The 23722-nt window shown below is 47.0% G+C and overlaps 2 protein-coding genes and 1 long non-coding RNA gene across 3 annotated transcripts in view; 1 reads left to right on the top strand and 2 right to left on the bottom strand.

Annotated features, from left to right (window-relative positions):
- Positions 1 to 2422: 2422 nt before the first annotated feature.
- LOC107183087 lies at positions 2423 to 3416 on the bottom strand. Its single transcript, XR_001513863.1, has 2 exons — positions 3206 to 3416; positions 2423 to 2997 (listed from the first exon to the last, which is right to left on the bottom strand). It is a non-coding gene; the product is annotated as an uncharacterized LOC107183087 (long non-coding RNA).
- Positions 3417 to 3484: 68 nt separating this feature from the next.
- On the top strand, positions 3485 to 16347 carry TOMM34 (translocase of outer mitochondrial membrane 34). Its single transcript, XM_006763792.2, has 7 exons — positions 3485 to 3581; positions 4205 to 4304; positions 5443 to 5595; positions 9093 to 9253; positions 12256 to 12400; positions 15032 to 15158; positions 15407 to 16347. Exons 1-7 carry the CDS (start codon positions 3485 to 3487, stop codon positions 15509 to 15511), a joined length of 888 nt encoding a protein of 295 aa, XP_006763855.1. The 3' UTR covers positions 15512 to 16347.
- Positions 16348 to 17877: 1530 nt separating this feature from the next.
- Positions 17878 to 23722, bottom strand: part of PABPC1L (poly(A) binding protein, cytoplasmic 1-like) — a 22003-nt gene continuing 16158 nt past the window's right edge. The window contains exons 9-14 of the mRNA XM_015563943.1: positions 23381 to 23465; positions 22297 to 22434; positions 21677 to 21783; positions 20742 to 20835; positions 19106 to 19236; positions 17878 to 18246 (exon numbers count right to left, since the gene is read on the bottom strand). Of these exons, the coding sequence (XP_015419429.1) occupies positions 18187 to 18246; positions 19106 to 19236; positions 20742 to 20835; positions 21677 to 21783; positions 22297 to 22434; positions 23381 to 23465 (615 nt within the window). The 3' untranslated portion in view covers positions 17878 to 18186. The remainder of the gene's footprint in view (positions 18247 to 19105; positions 19237 to 20741; positions 20836 to 21676; positions 21784 to 22296; positions 22435 to 23380; positions 23466 to 23722) is intronic.

Below are 23722 nucleotides of genomic sequence, written 5' to 3'. Positions count from 1 at the left end.
CCGCCCCCCAGCCCCCCGCCCGTTCCCCGCGTGGGCGTCCTGCGAGAAACTTCCGTGGCCCTTCCGCCTCGGGGGGAAAAAAAGTCACGTGGTTTTATTACTGGTTCTTTTCCACTTGATGACAGGTCAGAAACATATTTTCATAGTAATAGGTTCTTTTACCACTTTTTGGTTATGGTAAAAACATTAAGTTGACCATCTTAGTCACTTTTAAGAATACTGTGAAGTGGAATATTATTCACATTGTTATGCAACAGATCGCCAGGACTTTCTCATCTTGCAGCACCGAAACTCAATACCCACTGAACACTAATCCCCCTCCCTCAGCCCTTGGTATACCTTTCCACTTTCTGTATCTATGATTTTAACTACTTCAGATATTTGGAAAAGTGAGATCATATGGTATTTGTCTTTTAGGACTCTCATTTCCCTTAGCATAACGCCCTCAAGGACATTATAATCCATTTGTAGTCTGTGGCAGGATTTCCTTCTGTTTTTGAAGCTGCATAATATTCCATTGTCAGGCTATCCCCCTTTTTTGTTTGAATCTCCAAGATCCTGCTTTGAATTCTTTTGCATATACACCCAGAAGTGAGATTGCTGGATCACATATAGTAGTTTTGTTTTCCATACTTGCTGCACCATTTACATTCCCATCAACAGTGCGTAATGGTTCCAACCCCTCAGCATCCTCACCAGCACTTCCTTTCTGTTCTTTTGGTGATAGGGGCCATCCTGATAGGTATGAGTTGCCTGCTTTTTAAGTGTCCTATTGGCTCCCATCCTGTTATCCAGGCCTCATTCCGACCCCTGCAGATGTATCGCCCAACTCTCCTCCTTCACCATTTATTCTTCAATTAAATTCTTACTCGTTGAGCACCTGTATGTACTGAGGGTCTAACAAGACAGAGAAGACCCTTACAACCATCATACATTTCTGTTTTGGGGGGAGGGGTGGATCACAAGCTAGTAAATAAGACTTGTCCAGTAACAATTAGGGGTACGTAGAAGATAAATATGGTGATGTGATAGAGTTGAGTAGGGAGCTCCATTAGAATGGGGGGGTCAAGGACAGCTTTGAAGAGGTGACATTTGAGGTGACGTCTGAAGGATGAGAAGAAGCCAGGTGCACAAAGTTTTGGGTGCTGAGCATTTCAGGTGGAGGGAACTGTAATTACAGGCATACACCCTCTTATTGTATTTCACAGATGTTGTGATTTTTTTACAAGTGGAAGACAAGATCCTCCACCAACAAAAAGATTACTCCTTGCTTTATTGTGGTGGTCTGGAGATGAACCCACAGTATCGCTGAGGTATGCCTGTACAAAGGCACCTAGGCGAAGAAGCATGGTGTGTGTCCCAGGAGCCAAAGCCTACTGAGCTGGTGGAGGGAGAAGTAAGGTGAGGTCAGTTGGACAGGCAGAACCTTATTGTGTAGACATTTTACGCAATAGGTCATGGTAAGGAGTTTGGGTTTTATTCAGAGTTTTAAACAGAGGAGTAGCATATTCTTACGAGTTCTCCTAGACTCCAGCTCATGTCAACAGCCCTTTGCCCCAAACCTCTTCTCCCAGGTGTCTTTCCAAGGAGCCCTCATTGGAACCCCTTTTCTGTAGTACCGATTTCCCTTTGCCTTTTCTCTTATTTTTTTAGCTAGCATTATTGAGTGATTTACTGTGTGGCAGACATTATCCCTTTATATCTTTATACTAACCTATGACTAAGACACTTTATATTCTTCCTCGGCACCTCCTATGGAGGTTACAGCCATCTCCTACTCCGCACAGACCCCCTGTGAAACCCAAGACCGTCAAAAAGAGGATCAAGAAGTTAATCCGACACCAGTCAGACCAATTATGTCAAAATTAAGCAGAACTGGAAGAAACCCAGAGGCACTAATGGACAGTAGAGTGTGCAGAAGGTTCAAGGGCCAGACCTTGATGCCCAGCATTGGTTATGGAAGCAACAAGAAATCAAAGCACATGCTGCCCAGTGGATTTTGGAATTTCTGGTCCACAATGTCAAGGAGCTTGAAGTGCTGCTGATGTGCAGCAAATCTTACTGCGCTGAGATTGCTCACAACGTCTCCTCAAAGAACCATAAACCCATTGTGGGAAAGCAGCCCAGCTGCCAATCCCCATGCCAGACTGCTCAGCAAAGAAAATGAGTAGACAGATGTGTACACATTGTATTTGTGTTAATAAAACCATACAATTCTGCCATCTGGCAATAAAAAATTTTAAAAAGTAACTTTATAGATGAGGAGCCCAGAAGAGTTAAATTGCCTGCCCCAGGATTATACAATGAAGACATGTCATAGGCAGGATTTTCATATGGGTCTATCTGATTCCCAAGTCCAAGTTTTTAATCATTTTACTAGACTTCTCCCCAAATCCTTTGCAAATTGTAGTCCTTTATTTTGTTTGAACTTCTGCAGTTTCAAACCACTCATGCCCCCTTCTTTTGTTCTAGAACACTCCTTTTTAGGCCCACCTGCTCCTCTCAGCCTCACTTGAGATCGCTGAATAATCTGAGATACTGATACTTACGCCATTTTCTTTCATCCTACCCTACCCTGCCTGGAATAGCATGTGCTTTTGTATGACTTCATTCTGGGTCCCTAGAAGAGCTGGCATGGTGTATAGATTTAGTAGGGGATCAGAGTCTGGTTCTTACCCCATTTCTAGATAATCTATGGGCAAATCCCTTGATTTCTCTAGTTTTTCTGTTTGAAAAGAAAACCAGGGATCAACCTAACACAGTGAACCCTTCCAGCAAGTGTGTGAAGTGAGCTCATATCAGAGGGAGTGAGTGACTTGTGCAGTATCACAGGCTGGATTGCAGGTTCTGATGCCCTTGCCACCACACCACTGCTGCTTCTGAGCACCCATGTTCTGGGGACTTGAGATGGATTATAGGTCTTGAGTGCTTGTACGTGCTCCTTAAGGGCAAGGATATATTTTACTTATCTCTGTACACTGCTGTCTCATTCAGGGCCTGGAAAAATAGGAAAAAACTTATTTGTTATTGTTGGTATTAAGTGGAAGATATGCATCAATATGGTAACATAATTAGAGAAAAAGCAAGTTGCATAAGGATAGACAATAGAGTGCCACTTAGGAAAAGCTTTGAAAGACATAAAATATCTTAGCTGTTATTATATAGATAATAAAGATAGACAAACATGGGTGAGAATGTTACATACCGACTTCAGGATTGTGCTGACACCTAGGGTTCTGGGGACAGTACAGAGGGGAAAGGATGGGGATGAGTGGAGCGTTAGCCATATAAAAAAATTTTAAAGGTTGGAAACATATGCTGGGTCTAGTGATGGATACTGAGTATCTGTTATACTGTTTTCTGTATGTTTTACAATTTTTAAAAGAGAACTTGTTTTCATTTATTTTGGGTATATACCTGGGAGTGGAATTACTGGGTCTTCACATAATAGTTTCCTTTTTATTTTTTTTTTCCACTGTGGTCCATGCTAGTTAGTGGGTATGCAGTGGATGAAAAAATACTTTTAAAACTGAAAATTATTGTGGCCACAGTAAAGGACATGAGTTCTGAGATTCCTGAAGGTGAGGGCTGCCCCTAGAGAAACGTCTGATAAATCTCCCCGTTGGGGAGCTTGAGTCCTTCCCCGATTAAGTTCTCCCTAGTCCTGCCAGACCCAGGGGCTTTTCCCCTAGCAAAGTCCTGTCTGATCTGAGCAGGTAGAATTAGTCTGTCTTTTATCTTTTCCTTTTATTTTTCTTTGTATGATTTACATGTTTTCTTTTTTGGGTGGTGGAACCATGGCTTTATTAAATTTATTGGGGTGGCATTGGTCAACATGAACATACAGGTTTCAGGTGTGGATTTCCATGTCGTAAGATCTGTATGTTTACATGTCTTTTGTAATAAAATTAACACACACACACCAGTATAGATTTCTCTGAGGCAGAAGCTAGCTATCTCATGTTCATTTTTTGCCTGGTACCAAGTTTAGTGCTGGCATGAGTGAATAAGATGCTTGGTGTTCTCGCTGCCAAGTGCAAATGGTGAACTTGCCAGCCTATCAGACCAGCAAGCCTGATCAGGTTACAGTCATTTCTGTTCCCTTTTACCAAAGCCCGGAGAGCTCAGTGTGTGAAATGCACTTTGTGTCCCTAGGCATCCATTTCCCAAATTGTTAATCTCATGTTTTCTGTTTCCTGGGCAGGTTCTTCGGACTATAAAGAAGAAAGTGTTCTCTACTCCAACCGAGCAGCATGCCACTTGAAGGATGGGAACTGCAGAGATTGCATCAAAGATTGTACTTCGTAAGCAGTCAAGGGAAACTTTGGGGTGCCTGAGGGGCTCAGAAGAGGAAGCGGGGTTCATCTGGCCTGTTTCTTCTTTGACTGATCCTGCCAGTTACATCTGTGATAGATACTAGGAAGTGTTACTGTCCCCAGGTCACTGAGAATATTTGATCTCTGTGGCCCCTGTCTTGTATCTTTGAAGTCTTGGCTCTGCTGCTCTAAAAGGAGTAGGGTGGGCACTTACAGGTGGGCCTTTGTGAGATTTGGGATCTGGAGTTGAGGCAGAGTTGTAGACTAGTTAGTGGCTTGCCCAGGTTTATTCTGGGATGGATATATGTGAGAGAAGAAGGTAGAGAGAGATAGAGAGAGGTTAATAGATAGCTGGGAAAGAAGCAAGAAGAAAGGAGAAAATGGTATTCATCAATGACCAGGTGTAGAGGACATTAAACAATTTTTTCATACTTCTTTCTTGTTCAGGCAAATCTGGTGTTGCCTCTTTCACCATCGCTAAACTAGGATGCATACCTTAATGTGTTCTTAGATCTGATATCCTGTGACATTGCCTTAGATCCATGCCCTGGTGATAGATGAGAGAGGTGAGCGTGCTCATGTAGCCTGTGCTAAGTTGATTAGTATCAGGTCCTGTGCTAAGTTTCCTCCTTAGAGCACTTATGGTCATTCTGTGGGTTAAATTTACCATCCTTCCCAGGCTAGAACTGGGCTGCAGAGAATTGAGGTGGTAAAGTGATTTGCCTGGGATCACATGGTTAATGGAAGAGGTAGAATTCAAACACCACTCCACCTGACTCCAAAGGCTCTGTGGTCTTTCCATCAGGCCACCATTCTTTGGAAACACACAGAGGCATGAAAGGTACAAAGTACTTGTTCTTGTTCTTGATTTTGGGGGGATTGCAGCTATGAAAATTGATGCACATGCATACAGCTTTCACAGTATCAGTGGCAGTCTGCTCACTTTCCTTTCTCTACTTCAGTCTAAGTTGAAAAGTCCCTCTTGTAAGGTTTGACATTTTTAGTAGTGTCTCTGCCAGAAATGACCCCCTATGTTACAGAATACTGTAGCTGGGCCTGCCTGGGTGGGCTGTGGGGGGAGCCCTGTGACTTAGCAGCCGGATGACATCTCTGCCTCCTGCTCTAGAGCACTGGCCTTGGTTCCCTTCAGCATGAAGCCCTTGCTGCGGCGAGCTTCGGCCTATGAGGCTCTGGAGAAGTATCCCCTGGCCTACGTGGACTACAAGACTGTGCTGCAAATTGATGACAGTGTGACGTCAGCCTTGGAAGGCGTCAACAGGTGAGCCTGGGTCACCTCAGGCATTTCCTCTGGAGCTGCGGGCCCTCTGTCGTTAGCTTGGAACTGTCACTTTGCTCATCTTACAGGATCCCTTTGGGATAAGCTTAGAAATTCCTCATGACCTTATTGGGAAGTGTGGAAGGAGAATTTGCTGTCATATTTGGTAGGTGTTAAGGAGTCAGGATTGATGAATTGGATTTTGTTTTGTTTGCTTTTGCCTAGGTGCTTAAATTCATTCACATAGTAGTAATTTGTTGAGCTCTGTTGAAGGTGTTGTGCCAGGTTCCGCAGGAAAAAGAGATACAAACACCACTTGCTTCAAAGAGCTAACTAGAGTGGGGAAAGTAAGACCCAAGCACAGGCAGCTCAGACACAAGGCTATAGGGATATTGCTTGTGGATATGGTTCAATATATTGTACTATGGCCCCTTCACAAGGCCTCTCAGCCATTGACATTTCATGGATGTCCTCATTGGCATGGTTGATCACGTTGCCCTTCTTTGCATGGGCTGCTAGAAAGCCAGATACCACACATAGAAAACCCTTTTTAGGACTTCCTGGTGTATATCTATGTGTCATGTCTGGCTTGACTTGTTTTCTCTCTACCTTTTCTTGTTTCTATCATTCAACAAATTCTGCCACTTGTGTGCCAGACTTTACACTAGGGCCTGGGCTGATGCCCAAGACATACCTCTTCCTGCCCGGTTAGAGCTCCTGGTCTCATGGAGAAAACCTATCAGTAATAGGCAAGCACACTACAAGGGATGAGGCAGCACAGGTGCAGTAGGAGCAGAAATGAGGCACCTAGCCAGCCAGGGGGAGGCCAGAGTGGGTTTCCAGAGGAGGTGAGCTGAGGCAGAGATGAGTAGAGCTCTGGGGCCAAAGGCGGGCAAGGAGAAAGGGCAGCCTGTGCAAGAGTGAGTGAGTGTGATGTCCTATAGAACCCGTGAGAAGTCCATTTCACATGGTGCTGCGCGGATGGGTGATGAGGCCAGGTCACAAAGAGCTTGGTGTTCCGGAGCTTGGACTTAACCCGAACACAGTGAGGCATCGTGAAAGGGCCTTAAGCAGGGGAGCAGGTTTGAGAGAGAAGCTCACTGGCTGTCATGTGGAAGGATTACATGGAAGAACAGACTGGGAAGGGGGCATGCACTAATGCAGAAGAGATGGTGGAGGCAGTGGATAGAGAGCAGTGAGACCATTCAGAGGACATTTAGGGAGTATTTCACCAAGTTTTGGTGGTTGGGGTGGTGAGAAGGGAAAAATAGAAGAGACAGTAGGGCAGTGATGGTGAACCTATGACACGCGTATCAGAGGTGGCATGCGAACTCATTTTTTTGGTTGATTTTTCTTTGTTAAATGGCATTTAAATATATAAAATAAATATCAAAAATACATCTTTGTTTTACTATGGTTGCAAATATCAAAAAATTTCTATATGTGACACGGCACCAGAATTAAGTTCGGGTTTTTCAAAATGCTGACACGCTGAGCTCAAAGGGTTTGCCATCACTGCACTAGGGGGTTGACAAGTTGAGTTGGAGATGATTGTGGGACATGAGACTAGAGAGGTAAGGCAGGCAGTGGGTGTTTATATGGATTTGGAGCCAAGGAGAAAAATACCACACATACAGGTTTGAGACCAGTGTAGAGGTGAATTGAGGTTGTCAGGGAAAAGAACACAGCAAGTATGTAGGAAGAAGAGGTTGGAGCTTTGAGAAATTCTTGCGTTTCAGGGACTTACAGAAGAATAGCAGCTGGAGGAGTGGGAGGAAACTTGAAGCATTAAGTGTCACAAGGGAAGGGTATTTCCAGAGAATGAAGCTGTCACTCGTGTCAGGTGTTTCAGTGAGCTTAAGTAGACGAAGGGCTGAGGAATGAAGTCACTGGTGATTCTAGTAGAAGTGTTTCAAAGGGATCAGATGGCAGTGGGTTCAAGAAGTCTAGCTGTGAGGTGGCAGAGGAGTGTAGCTGCAATGGCAGAGGGCTGTCCAGGGGGGTTGTATTAAGTGAGGAAAGAGTTAAATGCTGGTAGTTGGAGTCAGCAGAAAGAAACGTGAAGATACAGAAGAGGGAGATGCTGGCTGAGTGTGGCAGGAAGAAATGGGGTCCAGAGCTTAGGTGGAGGGATTGGCCTTGTCAGCTCTTCTATTGTGACAAGAGAGACATAGGAAGGTTGGGTACCTGGGCAGGTATGTTTGCTCCCTAACCCTCCCCCTCCAAATACAGAGTGGAAGAGATGAGAGGATTAAAGTAGCTGCTGAACAAAAAAATAGAGACCATGAATTTGCAGTGATATCATTGTATTGTTTTCATCCTAGTATTACAGGAATGTGGTTGTAAAAGCAGAAAAGGCATACAGTTGGCTTTATTCACTCATTGAACATATACTTATTAAATCTTGATGGGTGCCAGGTAATGATGTGCTAGGTGCTATAGTACAGTTGACAAATTGGACATGGTCACTGAGCAGCATTTTGAGCAAGTTAACTGGCCTAGAAGGTGGGTATGGGGACTGGGAAGTGGAAGAGATTGTTCCAGGAAGAGGACAGCCCTGTGCAGAAGCTTAAACATAAGGATCAAGAGGGAATGTGGCACCCTAGTTGGTTTGGCTCAGTGGATAGAGCCTTGGCCTGCGGACTGAAGGGTCCCAGGTTCAATTCCCATAAAGGGCAGGTCGATACCCAGTAGGGGGCGTACAGGAGATAGCCAATCAATGATTCTCTCTCATCATTGATGTTTCTCTCCCACTCCCTCTCTAAGATCAATAAAAAAATATTTTTTGGTTTTTTTTGAAGAGGGAATGTGGCAACTAATAAAGAGGGAGAGGTGGGAGGGGACCAGGTATCAGGCCCTAGGGCAGCAGTTCTCAACCTGTGGGTTGCGACCCCTTTGGCGGTCGAGCGACCCTTTCACAGGGGTCGCCTAAGACCATCCTGCATATCAGATATTTACATGACGATTCATAACAGTAGCAACATTACAGTTATGAAGTAGCAACGAAAATAATTTTATGGTTGGGTCACAACATGAGGAACTGTATTTAAAGGGCCAGAAGGTTGAGAACCACTACCCTAGGGCAGTGGTTAGCAAACTGCAGCTGTCGAGCCACATGCAGCTCTTTGGCCTCTTGAATGTGGCTCTTCCACAAAATACCACGTGCGGGCGCACACGTACAGTGTGATTGAAACTTTGTGGTCCATGCACAGAAGTCGGTATTTTTGGGGTTTTACATTTAAGTACCCTTACCAGGCAACAAAAGGTCACCACTTTGGTCTGACCAAACGAGGGCCAGGCAGAGAGGGAACGTCATGGTGGCTAAACTGAGATGACTTCTGTGGGTGGCACTCATGTTCCTCTCCTGCTGCATGTCAGGATATGAAGAGTTATCGAGGGAAGATGATAACTCTGACTCTCATACACCTCCTCTGGGTTTAGGAGAAGAGGAACATCTAACCCAGCCGGAAACCTCCCTGTAATCCTGCCTTTGTTTCCAGAATGACCAGAGCTCTCATGGACTCACTTGGGCCGGAGTGGCGCCTGAAACTGCCCTCTATCCCCTTGGTGCCTGTTTCAGCTCAGAAGAGGTGGGATTCAGAATATCACAAAGAGACACCTAAAGGCAAATCCAAAGAAACCACAACTGCCAAGAGCAGAGGTAAGCTGTGACTTTCTGCTCAATTTTGCAATTTTCCTGTAGCCACTTTCTTTAGAGCAGTCCTATAAAACTTGGCCTTGTTTAAGCTGAGTTATAAAAATAATATTAAAACAAAAAAGTTAACCACTTAGAGGCTGTCTCAACTCTTCAAGGAGGGTTGTGAGAAAACCTCTCCCGTTGCAGGGATTAAGTGATAGAAGGCATGTTGAGCTCCTAGCCTGGCTCATAGGTATGCAGCCTTGGTTCCCTTCTCTCTTCTGGCAGCAGTTGGGATGTATCATATTGGATGCTTTGGTTACCAGAACAGAAAACGTACTATGGTAAAAATAACAGATTTTACTGGCTCATATAATTGAAAAATCCATAGTTCAGGTTCAGGCAAGTTTCGCCCAGCAGCTCACTACATTATCGGGCTCTGATTCCATTTCTCTGTACTTCTCTCAACTTTCTTTGGTGTAGTCAGGTTTGTCTTCGGATGGGCTTCCCTCTTCGCAATAAAATAGCTATGACAGTTCCTGGTCTCACATCCTTATACCATGCCTCATGACCCAGAGGGAGAGAAAAACTTTTTTTCTGAGAGAGTTTCTTTCCCCCCAAATCTCTATCTCACATTTTCTCTGTTTATTCCAGCCTGTTTGGTACAGGCCATTCCCTGAACTAGTCTCTGTGACTGAAGGCTGAGATTTTGTGGTGAGCTCAGCCCTCAGCCATCTGCCCCACCTCCACAGCTAGAGGGCTCTGCTTCCCCAGGAACATGAGCACTGTGTGAGTCTTTGGGGAGAAGAAGTAAGAGGAGGGAGGTCAAAGGCAGGTACCTGCACGGGAGAGTGTCCACCTCGACTATAAATTAAGAGGCCTTTCTTCAGAGGGGGCTCACGGGCGCTCTGATAATGCTCCATGGGAATCATCCCAGCTCAGCAGCTGGGTGTGGAGGAGAAGCCGTGCAGAAGGGGTCAGGCTGGAGCCTTGCGTGGATGGTAGCAGTTGTCCCCTTCCAGGAGGAAACCTATGTGGCCATAGGCAGCATTTGGTCTGTTTTGTGGGAGCCTGTTAACTGTTCCCCACTCTTCCCTAGGATAAAAATGTGGGGTGCTAGTGAACTAGATGGCTTCAGTGCACCTACCATTTGTTTCATTTCAGAGTCACTGAGCCATGTGTGTCCCAGGCCCTGTGCTAAGCAGTGTGACACGGGATGGGCAGCATTGGCCTCAGAAGCTCTCAGTTTAATGAGACTGAGACAGCATTTTAAAATATAAGAGTAAGAACAAGTGCTTAAGAGTCTTTAGTATTCGGGGAGTTAAAAATCGGAATTGACATGTGTTTGGAGGAGGGTCGGGAAAAGGCTCACAGAGGAGGTGGCAGGTTGAGCCAGGCCTTAAAGGGTAAGTTTTTCAGGTGGGAAAGGGAGAAGGGACAGGAATTCTTGGCAGAGACAGCGGAGAGTTAGAGAGGAATGCATGCGGTGTAACTGTGAACAGCGGGAGTAAGCAAGACTATAGCATGTAGTGTGTTGCAGAGGTGGGAGAAAGCTGAAGCTGTGTGTACGTTGCAACCTACAGGCTCTACTTTTAGAGAAACTCAAGCACATATGCACAAGGAGACATGTTCAAGAATGTTCACAGCAGAATGTTTGTAACAGCAAAAACAAAACTGGAAATAACACAGGTCTCCATAAATAGGAAAATGGAAAACCAATTGTATTGCAACAGTGAGAATTGACAAACTACTATAGGTATATGCATCAGCACAGAGCAATCTCAAGAATATAATTTTGGCCCTAACAGTTTGGCTCAGTGGATAGAGCTTCGGCCTGTGGACTGAAAGGTCCCAGGTTCGATTCCGGTCAAGGGCATATACCTTGGTTGCGGGCACATCCCCAGTAGGAGGTGTGTAGGAGGCAGCTGATCGATATTTCTCTCTCATCGATGTTTCTAACTCTCTATCCCTCTCCCTTCCTCTGTGTAAAAAAAAAAAAAAATGAAATATATATTTTTAAAAAAGAATATAATTTTGAAAAGGGGAAAAAGAAAACAAGGTTATAGAAGAATACATACAATTATTTGTTCCTTTACGTAAATTCAAAAACAAACAACAAATAGTTTATAAATACTATTGTATATAGTAAACTACCAAAAACTAAAAAGGGAAGGACGCACAGAAGTGGGGATAATGGTTTTCTCCAGGGGTGGATTGACTTGAGGAAGGGCCCATAGGGCTTCAGAGGTTCCCATAAATGCTGTTTCTTAATTAAGGTGAGGGTATTGGCTTTACTCCCAAAACGTTACCCTTGTCATATATATTATTTTATAAAGATAGTTTTTAAAAATTAAAAAAACAGGTGATATACTAGTTGGGGCTGAAACAGTTAATTCAGGCTTGGAGGCCAGGCTGAGCAGCATGGGTTTCACTTTCTCCTATTTCTCCTTGAAAGCTGGGGCAGATGTTAGGTGAGGCTCAGACCAAAACAATGAGGAATAGCACTCCACTTCCCCTTTCTGAAAGCCTGGGAGCTACACCCTTTCTTTACCAGATGCTTGTTTAAATGTTTAATTATTCTCCTGCTTTAAGTTCATAGGGGGTTCTGCACTTTCTCGTGTAGTCTCAGATTTCCTCCTGACAGTAGTCCTGTGTAGAGTAGGTGTTGCCCCATTGTATTGCTGAGGAAATTTAGATCCAACAGAGATGGTAGGTCACACAAGATCTTCTAGCTGCCAAATGGCAGTGCCAAGGCTAGAACCCAAGGTGCTGTTTATCATGTGTTATCATGTGCTTGTATAAGTATGTTTATATCAGGAGTCCTCAACCTTTTCTGAATGAAAAACTTTAATTTCCCAGAAGCCATTGATGGGGGGAATCATTGCTCAGGAAGGACGCTTTACAACAACATAGGAAACCTCTGGGAGGGTTGTGGACGACTTAGAAGAGACGATGCCGAAGAGACCTCACTGATCTCAGTCTGGCACCTGCTCCATGGTTTTTTCCTCTTCTGAATTTGTACCTAGTGCCTTCTGGGGATGTGGAGAGAGCCAGAGCTCTGAAGGAAGAAGGCAATGAGCTTGTAAAGAAGGGAAACCATAAGAAAGCTATTGAGAAGTACAGTGAAAGCCTCTCGTATAGTAACCTGGAGTCCACCACGTACAGCAACAGGTACCTTCCCCACAGCTGCTGGCCTGGGGATTTCAGGACATTGGCTATTCTGTTCCATAATCTTTTGGACTGTGGGGGGCTCTTCTTCCCTAGCATTTAGTCAGTATGTCACAGCTCAGAAGATGCATTCACACTCACCATGAGGTCACCATGAGGCAGGCATTGTTAGTGAGGCAGGCACTCTCTTGAAAGGATAGAAACTGAGTGATGCCAAAGGGGAACCTGGGCTTTGTTAACCTCCCTCCCCAGGATTTTCATTTACGATGTCTTGCTACACAGACACAACCTCAACGCTAGTCATGTAGCCTTTCCACCTTCCCTGCTCCCACCCCATGGCTTCTCCAAAGCCCTCCTATTAGAAACTTTGGCCCTGAGAGCACAAGGCAGAACCCAGGATATGGAGTAATTATTGCCTGGCCTGGGAGTGAGAGGGTCCAGGCTAACCTGAGGGGTGAGACTCTGGTTCTGAAGAAGACCCTGCAACTGTACCACATGTTACTCTTCAGTTCAAAGATCTTGGATCTACTATAGACTCACCCTTCCTTATCCAAATCTGTGTTTCAGATTTAATAAGGTAATGTGGTCCATATACTGAATCACATACCATTTAGGGTCAGGGGCAGCTTGTGAAGTTAATTGTTAGCATTTCTGCAGTGAAACATAAGGAAATTCCACATTCACATGTGGTGGTATAAAGAAAGACTAGCCTTGCCCTAAACAGTTTGGCTCAGTGGATACAGCATCGGCCTGAGGACCAAAGGGTCCTGGGTTCAATTCCAGTCAAGGACATGTACCTTGGCTGCAGGCTCCTCCCCGCCACAGGCCCTGGTCGGGGCTTGTGCAGGAAGCAACTAATAGATGTGTTTCTCTGTCTTTCCCTCTTTCTCCCACTCTCTCTAAAAGATCAATGGAAAAAATATCCCCGGGTGAGGATTAACCAAAAAAAAGAAAGCAAGACTAGCCTCATGTCGGTTCGGGTCAGGGTTTACTGCCTAATGAATTGAAAAGAGAACTTTCAAACTGAAAGCTTAAATTTTGGACCTGTGGTTTTTCTGGCTGATTGGAACACGGGTGCCTCAGTCCGCCAGGCTAACCTGAAACAGAGGGCTGCAGCATCTCCTAACTCCTCTTTCTCTGGCCTTGCTCACCTCATGTTGCTGGAGACCTCTAGCAACCCATTTTCATGCACGTGTGTGTGTCACAATTTTAATTACTGTTGCTTTGTAATATCTTGTAGGCTGGTCTTTTCCTCATCCTTCTCAATCCGAGCAGCCCTGGCTATTTTCCCAGATTTGCTCTTCTAGCTAAACCATGGGGTCATTTTGACAAATTCCCAAGAGTATCTTGTGTTTTTGTTTGGGATTACATTTAATCTATCGATTTAACTTAGAGGACTGATAACTATACAAAATTGAATTTTCCATCCATTGTGACTGAAATTATACCACATCCTGGGCATCATTTCAATGCCCCACCTCATGCATATGCCCTTTGTGCATCACCTTGAGTTCTCTTTGGCTCACTTCCGTTCTCTTAGCACAGTTGATACCTAAGTGGATATCAGCACTCAGATACCTGGCCCCTACCGCTGGCCAACCCCTGCATGGACCTCCAGAGACTCATTTTCTCCTCACAACAATTCATCAGCTTAGGTCGTGGTCCCATTTTATCTGAGAAAACAAGTTTGGAAAGATGAATTAACAAGCACAAAGTTAAACAACTCATCCATGGTGGAGTTGTGACTGAAGCCAGGTCTTTGTAACTCCAAAGCTTGGGTTCCTTTTCACTCACTCATGTTATCTTCAAGACTGCTTTGTAATGGGAAAAAAAAATTAGGTATACCCAACTAAGTGACTGCTTTGTACCCATTCAAAACGATGCGGTGGAATGGATGGACTTCCATACTGAGCTCCAAGACATCCGTTTTCAGTGACTGTCTTTGGAGAAAAGGACTAGAATTGAGTGAGAAAGATAAACACACTTTCCCCCCATAGGTGCAGAGTGGCTTGGATGGATGCACATGACTTTTTCCCAACATTTTATTTTGAACATTTTCTAAGTATCAGTTGAAAGATTTTTCATTAAACGCCCATATTCCTGTGATCTAAATTAACATTTTGTTATATTTGCTTTATCACTATTTAGCCATCTACTGACCCATGTTATTTTTGATGCATTTCTAAGTTGCAGACACCTTTCTATCTCGCCCCTAACACATCAGCATACGTATCATTAATTAAAACCCAGTATTTTTGTTTTAAGGCAGGTAACTTTTTAGTCTGTCAGGAGGAAGGTTTCGGGAAACCTTTTCTTTGCTTAAAAGAGCACAGTATGGGAATGTGAGGTAGACAAAATGCTAGAGCTCAGTGAGGCCGGGGTCTGGAGGCCGGAGAACCCAGGTTGAGTCCCAGGTCCGCCCCTTGGTAGTGGTAGAACCTTGAGCAAGGCGCTTCACCGCTGAGCCAGCGTTGTCACCTGTGGAAAGGGGCTGGGTTGGTGTGAGGATTGAAAAACATGTAAAGTCAGCAGCACAGAGTAGGTGTTCAGTGAATCAAGATCACTCCTCCAACTACCTCCGGTCTGGGTGGCCCCTATCAGTGACTGACACCTCGGAACGGTCTTCTCTGTCAGAGCGCTCTGCCATTTGGCCCTAAAGCAGTACAAGGAAGCGGTGAAGGACTGCACGGAAGCCCTCAAACTGGATGGGAAGAACGTGAAGGCATTTTACAGGCGGGCTCAAGCCCATAAGGCGCTCAAGGTAAGAAGTCCTCCTCAGCTAAGCTACGGGCATCTGTGCCTGTGGTGGACCTTCCCGCCTGTGGTCAAGGCGAGTTGGTATCTGCTACGTCCCTGCTCATCCGGGGGCCCAGCAGCTCCTGTCAGACCTGTGTGCTGGGGTTTGAAAAGCCTCTGTCTCAGCAGCTGTCTTACTGCCCCCCCGCCCCCGCCCCGCTTGATCTCACCTCAGTCATGGCGCCATCCCCACACCCTTCTCTCTTTTATTAGGACTATAAGTCCAGCTTTGCAGACATCAACTGTCTCCTGAAAATTGAACCTAAGAATCTCCCTGCACAGAAGTTGCAGCAAGAAGTTAACCAGAAGTTAAACTAAAATTCCATGAGGGCAGCAGGAAACCTCCACTGGATGCCTTCCTGTGTCTGCTTCTGGGACCCAGCATGCCCCCAAGCGAGCTCTGAAGCGCCCTCCCTCTGCCCTACAAAGCAGTAGTAGCCTCCGACCCCTTAAGAGGCTTTGTTCAAATTAAGCTCAGTGTAGCAAAAACCAGACATTGTCTTGCTGGAAAGGTCCCCTGCTGTGCCGAAGCCCTGTTCTCCATCCCCTGCCTAGACAGCTAGTGGATCACAACAGGTCCTCATCAGCAAACCACTGGGCCTGATCCTGCCCTGAGCATGCTCCGGACTGAGTGCTGCCCTATGAGCGTCACCAGCCCACCTCACTGTGGCTCAAGAGCAAACCAAGCTGGGGGTATGGAAGGGGGGCCATGGGACTAAAAAACCTTGGCCACAGGACTAGAAACACCTAAAGCAGCCTGTTGAGCTGGTTCTCCAGGGCTGCCAGCCTGCCCTGTCCTTGACATAGTCCTCTGTGTTCTGAGTTCCAGCCCTTTTTGGCCAGGCCCCACTTTGGTAGGGAGGCAGAACCCTGACCCTTGGGTGGTTTTGTCTGGGGCTCTGTGCTGCTGCTTGCATGGAGGTGCCTAGGCTGTGTCAGGAGCCCAGAGGTGGCCACCCCTCCTGAAGGGGGTGGGAACAAAGGCCTCCTTGAAGTCAGCGTCCTTCTGTTCTGGGCAGGGACTTTGGACCCCAACAGTGGCCCTCCAGGCTTCTTCTTTCTTTGTTATACGAAGTTAATTTGAACTGAACTGACTCGGTTTTGTTGAACTGTGTGTTTAAACGGTTACATTAAACATTTTTCTTCTACAAAAATGTCTGTTGTACTTTCATTATGCTTTTTCAGCTTTGTGCTGAAAATTTTGCAATAACAACAATAAAAGCTACCACTGTTCAATTAGCATTCAGCTAATCATTGAACAAACCATTCACTGAAATGTCTGCTTGGACCAGGCCCCATATTGCTGGGGAAACCATGAATGAGTAGACACAGTCCCTGGTCTCAGAGGGCTGACAGTCTAGTGCAGCGGTTCTCAACCTGTGGTCGCGACCCCTTTGGCGGTTGAACGACCCTTTCACAGGGGTCGCCTAAGGCCATCCTGCATATCAGATATTTACATGACGATTCATAACAGTAGCAACATTACAGTTATGAAGTAGCAACGAAAATAATTTTATGGTTGGGTCACAACATGAGGAACTGTATTTAAAGGGCCAGAAGGTTGAGACCCACTGGTCTATTGGGACAGTGAGAAATTAATCAGATGATCCCAGGAACAAGTGTAAAACTACGGCCAACTTACACATTTTAGAGAAGTCATTACACCGTACTTTCCCTGCCTAAAGGGAGATGTGACCTCAGGGAAAGGGATCCCTGGGGAAGTAAGTTTGAATTGAGTTCTAAGGTGGGAGTTGAGCTGGTGAAGAGGGGAGGGTAAGGGTCCTCATTGGGAGCACAAAGACCAGAGGTGCCGCTCCGGTTCACAAAGCACAGCCTGGGTAGGAGGGTGGAGAGTGCTCCAGCAGCCAGCCAGAACTAGGCTGCCTCCCTCTCCTGGCCTGTGTCTTACTTAGTTCAATTGTCTCCCTCTTATGGAGTAGCAGTTTGACGATTCCATTAAGCAGAGCAGACAGGGTTTTCCTCATCCCTTCGCCCGCCACTCAGTGCTGAGCAGTGTTAGCACGCTGCTTCCAACCTCTGCGGGCCTTCGAGCTGAAGCGGTTTTAGAGTCCACCCCGCCATGGCCAGGGGACCATTTCAAAGTGGGGAGCGGTACCCTCTTACTGCCCCCTTAAGCAGGCATGCCTCTTACCTGATTTGAGGCAGGTTTAGTGGTGACATCCAGTCATGACTGACTGACTTTCTCTTCTTGAGGTCTAGAAGGCAAGTATCTGGATTTACTAGTGAAACATAGAAGCTGAGACCATTACAACCTCAGGGAGCTTTTCCCTCCCTACAGGGGAGGAAAATGGTGACCAGAGGGTAGCCTAAGGCATTTCCCAAGGGTTCTCTATGTTACACAATCCCTTGGTCCAGAGCCTAGAAGCAGATGCTGCTTTCAGGGTGTTTCCCTGCACTGCAGGTATTCAAGCCAGGCATCCAGGTGTGGGCACCTGTAGCTTTAACTTCTCAGTGCTGCGTGATGACAACCAATTATCCATCCACTGCACATGGGTGGGTGGTAGCTGCTGCCCCATGCCCAGCAGTTCCGTGCTGTCCACACCCTCTGTGTACTTCAGCACTCGCCCCGGTTTCTGTTCCTCGCAACCAAAACCCGCCCAATCAAGCCTCCCCTTTGCTCTGCCCCACCTCCCTCACCCAAGAAGGCCTCCTGGGAGACAAACCAGTTTGCAGCACTTTTAATGCACAAAGCAATGGCAATGGGGCGGGGAGGGGGAGTAGTGGATTGGGGAAGGTGTAGCAGGGTATTTTGGGGATAAATGGTGATGGACAGAGACTTGGGGTGGTGAACAGATGATGTGCTGTAGAACTGTGCCCCTGAAACCTCTATAACTTTGTTAACCAGTATCACCCCAATAAATTAAAAAAAAAAAAAAGGTAATGGGCTGGCGTGGTGACCAGCCTTTGTTCCACATGCAGAGCTCAGGTACAGACACAGCCCAACTAGGAAATAAGTTATGGTTCACAGGGCCTTAGAGCCAAGAGCAGGAACGCTGTTCTCTTGTCAGCCAGGGGAGTGAGGATTCCATTTTCTGAGGACGAAAAGGTAAAATTAAATGTTTCTCAAGTATGGCAGACACCTGGTCTTCGACTAAGAACAGGGGCTATACCAAGCCAGGCCTTCAGGCAGGCAGAATGGAGCCAGGCAGTGCCAGGGGAAGCCAGGCCTATTATGAGTGAGGCGAGGCGGGGCAGCTAGTGAGAGAACACCTCCTCCCCTTGGATAGTCCGCACCCATTCCAGTCACACGGCTTGTCCTCTCCTTTGATCCTCACAGCTTCCCCCTGAGACAGCAGTGTCACAATGCAGTTCTCAGGGACTTTTTGAAAGCCAGCCGGTTCCTGCCCAGTTCCTTAGTGCTTCTGGGCTCAGCTACATCTGTCACCATTCCTCGCAACCCCACCCACCCACCTGGTTTCAATTACATTCACTTTCATCTGCTCCTCCTCCATGGTCTGGTGAGCCTGTATGAAGCACTGCCAAAGCCTCTTCTACCTGTAGACAGTGGGAGGGACTTAGTGCAGCTGCCCTAGCAGGGTCCCAGGAGAGCCCTGACCTCCCCAGGTCCCTCCCTCCCCAGCATTTCTGCAGAGCCCTCAACTGACTGCTGCTTGCCAGCTTTCAGGACAGAAACCCACAGTCACCTTTTCAAGACAGATGTACACTGCTGGACAGCTGGGGAAATCGTGACCCAGAACACAGCTCCTTGTGCCAAAACCTTGCCTATGGAGCTGCAGAGAATCAGCTATGATTCTAACCCACTCAGATTCCGCAGGTGTTAGCAAGAAGGTAAACCTCATCTGTCCAAGCAGCAGCCTGCTGGCTCATCTAGCCAACACCTTAGCTCTCCTCCTGCCCTCAGGGCTCTCTGCCACCCAGGCCCCAGCCCACCTTGGCATTGAGGGACTCTGGAGACTCCAGCATGAAAAGCAGTTCTGAGTTGTCGATCTCCAGCAGCATGCCTGTGATCTTGCCCGCCAGCTGGGTGTGGACATTGTAGATAAGGGGGTAGAGACGCTCACCTGAATGGAACAGCCTCTGATGGCTTATGAACACACACCTGGCTGATAACCCAGCATCCCAGGGGCGGTATTGTGGAATGGAGCAGTGAGTCATCTGGGTGGCTGTCCCCGAACTGCTCCTTCCAGACCAGGGGTCCTCAAACTACAGCCCGCGGGCCACATGCAAATACAAATATTGTATTTGTTCCCATTTTGTTTTTTTACTTCAAAATAAGATATGTGCAGTGTGCATAGGAATTTGTTCATAGTTTTTTTTAAACTATAGTCCGGCCCTCCAACGGTCTGAGGGACAGTGAACTGGCCCCCTGTTTAAAAAGTTTGAGGACCCCTGTTCCAGATTGTCCTCTTACTTAACCTGGTGAGCAGCAGCCTCTTTCCCAAATGAAGCGGGCATAGCAAACCCACTTTGGAGGTCAGTCTGCAGCAATGATATTCGATGCTAGGTATAAAGTAGTTGCATGGGGTCTGATACAAAGGTGGTTGCACTTTAAAGACTACTCTTGTTCACTTTGCAGGAAATAGTTCCAAGTATACCTGCTAAGATTCTAGACAGGATATGATAATGTTGAACCTGACTTTTTTTGGGGGGTGGGGGGCAAATACACCAGATAAATTCACCTTCCACCATCAGGTACTTCTAGTGACAGGGCCTAGTGGTGGTGGTCAGCCCATTTTGGCAATATGTGGAGGGTCTAGCCAGGCTGGGGTGCTGAGGTGCCTTGAGTGCGAATGGGAGAGATCTTCCCATGATGAAAGCGAAGATGTCTACAAGGAACTGCTAATAGAGCCTTCTGCCTCCATTAAACCCACTGAGACCGTTTCTTGGAGGTATAGGTAATAAAGTGGCAAAATGCCAAGTGAGCTGAGGAAACAATGGGGTGGTGGCAGTGGGGGCCTACAGAGAAGAGTTAGGAGATCTTGGTGGACTTGAAGAAAAGAACCTGCCAACCACTAGCAAGCTTGTTCATTCATTCAACAGTTCGTGGCACCCTTGAGGAGGGCCTGTCACAGACATGGGATGAATTGCACAGGAAGTCAGGACCCAGTGGGGAAGACAGGGAATGGTGGTCCATTTTCCCAATGCACATTTATTTACCACCTCCTGTAATGGGTGCCGCTGGGGAAGCTGATGAAATCTGGTGACAACTTCTTCCCAGTCAGGGGAGGCGTGAGGAACTGCAACACCCACCTTAGGGGCCATGTCCTAGCAGAAACCCAAAACCTGACCCCTGACCTCCCCACAGCTGGGGTCTCTCCTAGCCTAAGTCAAAGTCAAGTACAGCAAAGCTGAAGAAACCCCAGGAACATCTCACTTGACCAGTATTTTAAGATGAGAGAACGGGGCCTGGATTACAGACCCAACTCGGGCAAGGTCACCCAGCAGGTTGGTCAGCAACAAAGCTAGATGCTGTCCTCATGTCTGACCTCCACTCGGTGTTCCCCACCAGGCTAGCCAGATCCCAGCCCCCCTCCTCTGCTCCAGAGCAGGGGAACCAGCCACTCACCTATCATCTGCTTTTGCTTGTGCAGTGGTGCTGCGGCCAGCATGGACACGGTCAGGGGTTCCTGTCCGGGGATGCACACAGCAGGCTCCTGGACCTGCACATGGTGCCGGGGACACATCCCTTAACTACCACGGACGGGCAAGGCCTCAAAATATTTAACCCTGTCAGGTGAGCACAGGCCTCCAGGAAGGCTCTGGAAGAGGGGAGCAGGGGCAAGGCATGGACAATTGGGTGGGACAGAGTCCCTAACAAGGGCATGGTGGACTGAACGACAAAGTTACACTCTGACACAGATGTTTTCCACTGTGCTAGGAACCTCTAAAGGCCCCTAGTCCATGTTGCCAAACGAAGCCACACCTTACTAATCACTTTGTGCCCAACAAAAGAACTTTGGATCCAGTAGCTTTTATGGCCGTATTTCTACCATACTTCTGACCTTTTACATCTTGACCACATTAAAAGCATTTGCTCTTTAAAGACTACTCTTGTTCACTTTGCAAGAAACAGTTCAAAGCATACACAGTGAAATTCTAGATAGGAGAAGAAAATGCCGAGTTTGAGACTTTTTTGGGGAGGGGGGTACAGGGAGATAAATAAACAGCCTTTAAACTTATAATGACAGGAGATATTTTCAGTTCTGTTTTGATTAATCACATCCTTGCTGCTCAACACATAAGTACTAGGGAAATCCAAATTAATTTTGGTAATAAACCAGGCAATGCAAATCATAACTAATAAAACGCGGTCCTGGCCCTTTCCCTCCTGTTCGTAAGGGTAATCACTTTTTGATTGTACATTGCTAATAAACGAAACTTTATAAGCCAAGAAAAGGTCCAGAGAGGGTCAATGTCTTAGCCAAGGTTCTAGCCAGCCCCTCCCCCGCCCCCACCCCGACCCCAGAGCCCAGATTCAGAGGGCAGCTGGGTCAGCCTTACTTCATGGGTGTTGGGCGTCTCCAAGGAATATCTCTGTGTCAGGAGAGGCCCACTTGGCATAGAGCATCCTGCCTCACCAAGGCCAGAGGTCTGGGTACCAATGTTGGCTGTAAGAAATAAGCAGGGACCTTAGGGCCTGGCAGCAACCTGCAGCGATAAGGCCTAAAGACGAGCGTTCATGTAGAACCCCCAGCACACAGACACAAAACATCTGCTACAGGTGCTTGCCTATAGTCAAAATCCGTGCCCTTGTTCATAGCTGTTGCTGTGAACCTACTAAGTTCAGATCTGGTGCTAAGTCCCTGACTTAGGATCTCATTCACTCACACAACAAAAGGGGAAAACTGTCTTCATCCCCATTTTAAAGATGAGGCAATCCGATAATAGTAGTTAGCAAGGCCACAGAGTACGTGAATCTCAGGAACTGGGCCTGCACAACTCTGGAGTCCACACTCACTACTGTGCTGTGCAGCCTCAAAGTCAGCCCTGCTCTCCGAGGGTGAAGGGCAAGGTCACGGTGGAGGCTGGTTCCAACCCCCACTAGTGCCAACCCAGCACCAAGCTCCTGCCCCAGCCCCAGCCCCCTGCACACCCACTCCCCTGGCCCCGCCTCCACTCACCCACTGTTTGGGTGTAGGACATCTGGGGTGGCTCCTGGGTAGAGGCCTTCTTGACACTGCTGATGTGGGTCAGGGAGTGCTGAGACGTGGCTGGTGACCAGGCCACTGAGGCAGTTGGAGAATAGGGGGCTTGTGGTACTGAGAACATGGAAAGAGAAAGGTTGGCAGGAAGGGGGATTATTCATCAGAGTAGCACACCACCCCCTGACGGTGCCAGGGTGAGGAAGGGGAACCAGAACATTCACAGCAGAAAGATGAGTGAATTCGCCTCAGGCAGACCCCGAACTCCAGGGAGGGTGTGTGGCGATTTCCTATTACAACTCAATTCCCATCTCCCCAGAGCCCTCAGAGGCACAGGCGTCATGATCACACTCCTTCATCCCCCTAGGCCAGCCGTTCTCAACCTGTGGGTCGCGACCCGTTTGGGGGTCGAACGACCCTTTCACGGGGGTTGCCTAAGACCATCGGAAAACACATATTGAATATATAATTACATATTGTTTTTGTGATTAATCACTATGCTTTAATTATGTTCAATTTGTAACAATGAAAATACATCCTGCATATCAGATATTTACATTACAATTCATAACAGTAGCAAAATTACAGCTATGAAGTAGCAACGACAATAATTTTATGGTTGGGGGTCACCACAACATGAGGAACTGTATTATAGGGTCGCGGCATTAGGAAGGTTGAGAACCACTACCCTAGGCAGTTTCAAATCAGGTGACTTTTACTCTTAGAGAAGGGCCATTCATCAGCAACACGGCCAAAGGACTTTCATCTCTCAGCTTCGCAAGAATTTTCAGCCACAAACCAGACTGCAGATAATGCGAACTGACAGAAGAGAATGCAAGCCTTTTACAGGGTCAGCACTGTGCTTGGTGCGCATACACATATCTCATTCAGGCCACATTCAGAAGAGGAAACTGAGGCTCAGAAAGGAAGTTACTCACCCCGATGAACACTCTAGGAAGTGACAGAGCCAGGCTTGACCCCCAAACTCGTGTTCTTTAACCACTATGTTACACACTACCCCATGGGTCCCACACTCATGGTTGGGAGGGGCTGGATCACTCACTCAAGGGTCTAGGTGGCTGGGCCGTCCACCTGGGGGCAGGCTGGACAGGTGGGCCAGAGCCATAGCACGCAGCCTGGGCTGGAGGCTGTGTGGGAGAAGAAGACCAGGTGAGGGGGCTGCAGCAGGAGAAGTGAGAAACTGCATCCCCCCAAGGATGTCACCGCAGGAGCTCCACTGTCCCCCCAGGGGGCTGGTTAGTAAAGACCCACAAAGCTGGGATGAAGGCCTGCTTCCCATTTTGGGACGGCCATTATCCCTCAACTCTTTGGGGCAAGATCTCACGTTCAATCCTCACTCCTCTTATCAGAGCCACTAGCCCAACGACCTGGATAAAATGGTGAC

The sequence above is a fragment of the Myotis davidii genome, unplaced genomic scaffold (assembly GCF_000327345.1).
Source record: "Myotis davidii unplaced genomic scaffold, ASM32734v1 scaffold199, whole genome shotgun sequence".
Classification (NCBI taxonomy): Eukaryota; Metazoa; Chordata; class Mammalia; order Chiroptera; family Vespertilionidae; genus Myotis; species Myotis davidii.
This window is presented reverse-complemented; position numbering and strand designations above follow the sequence as displayed.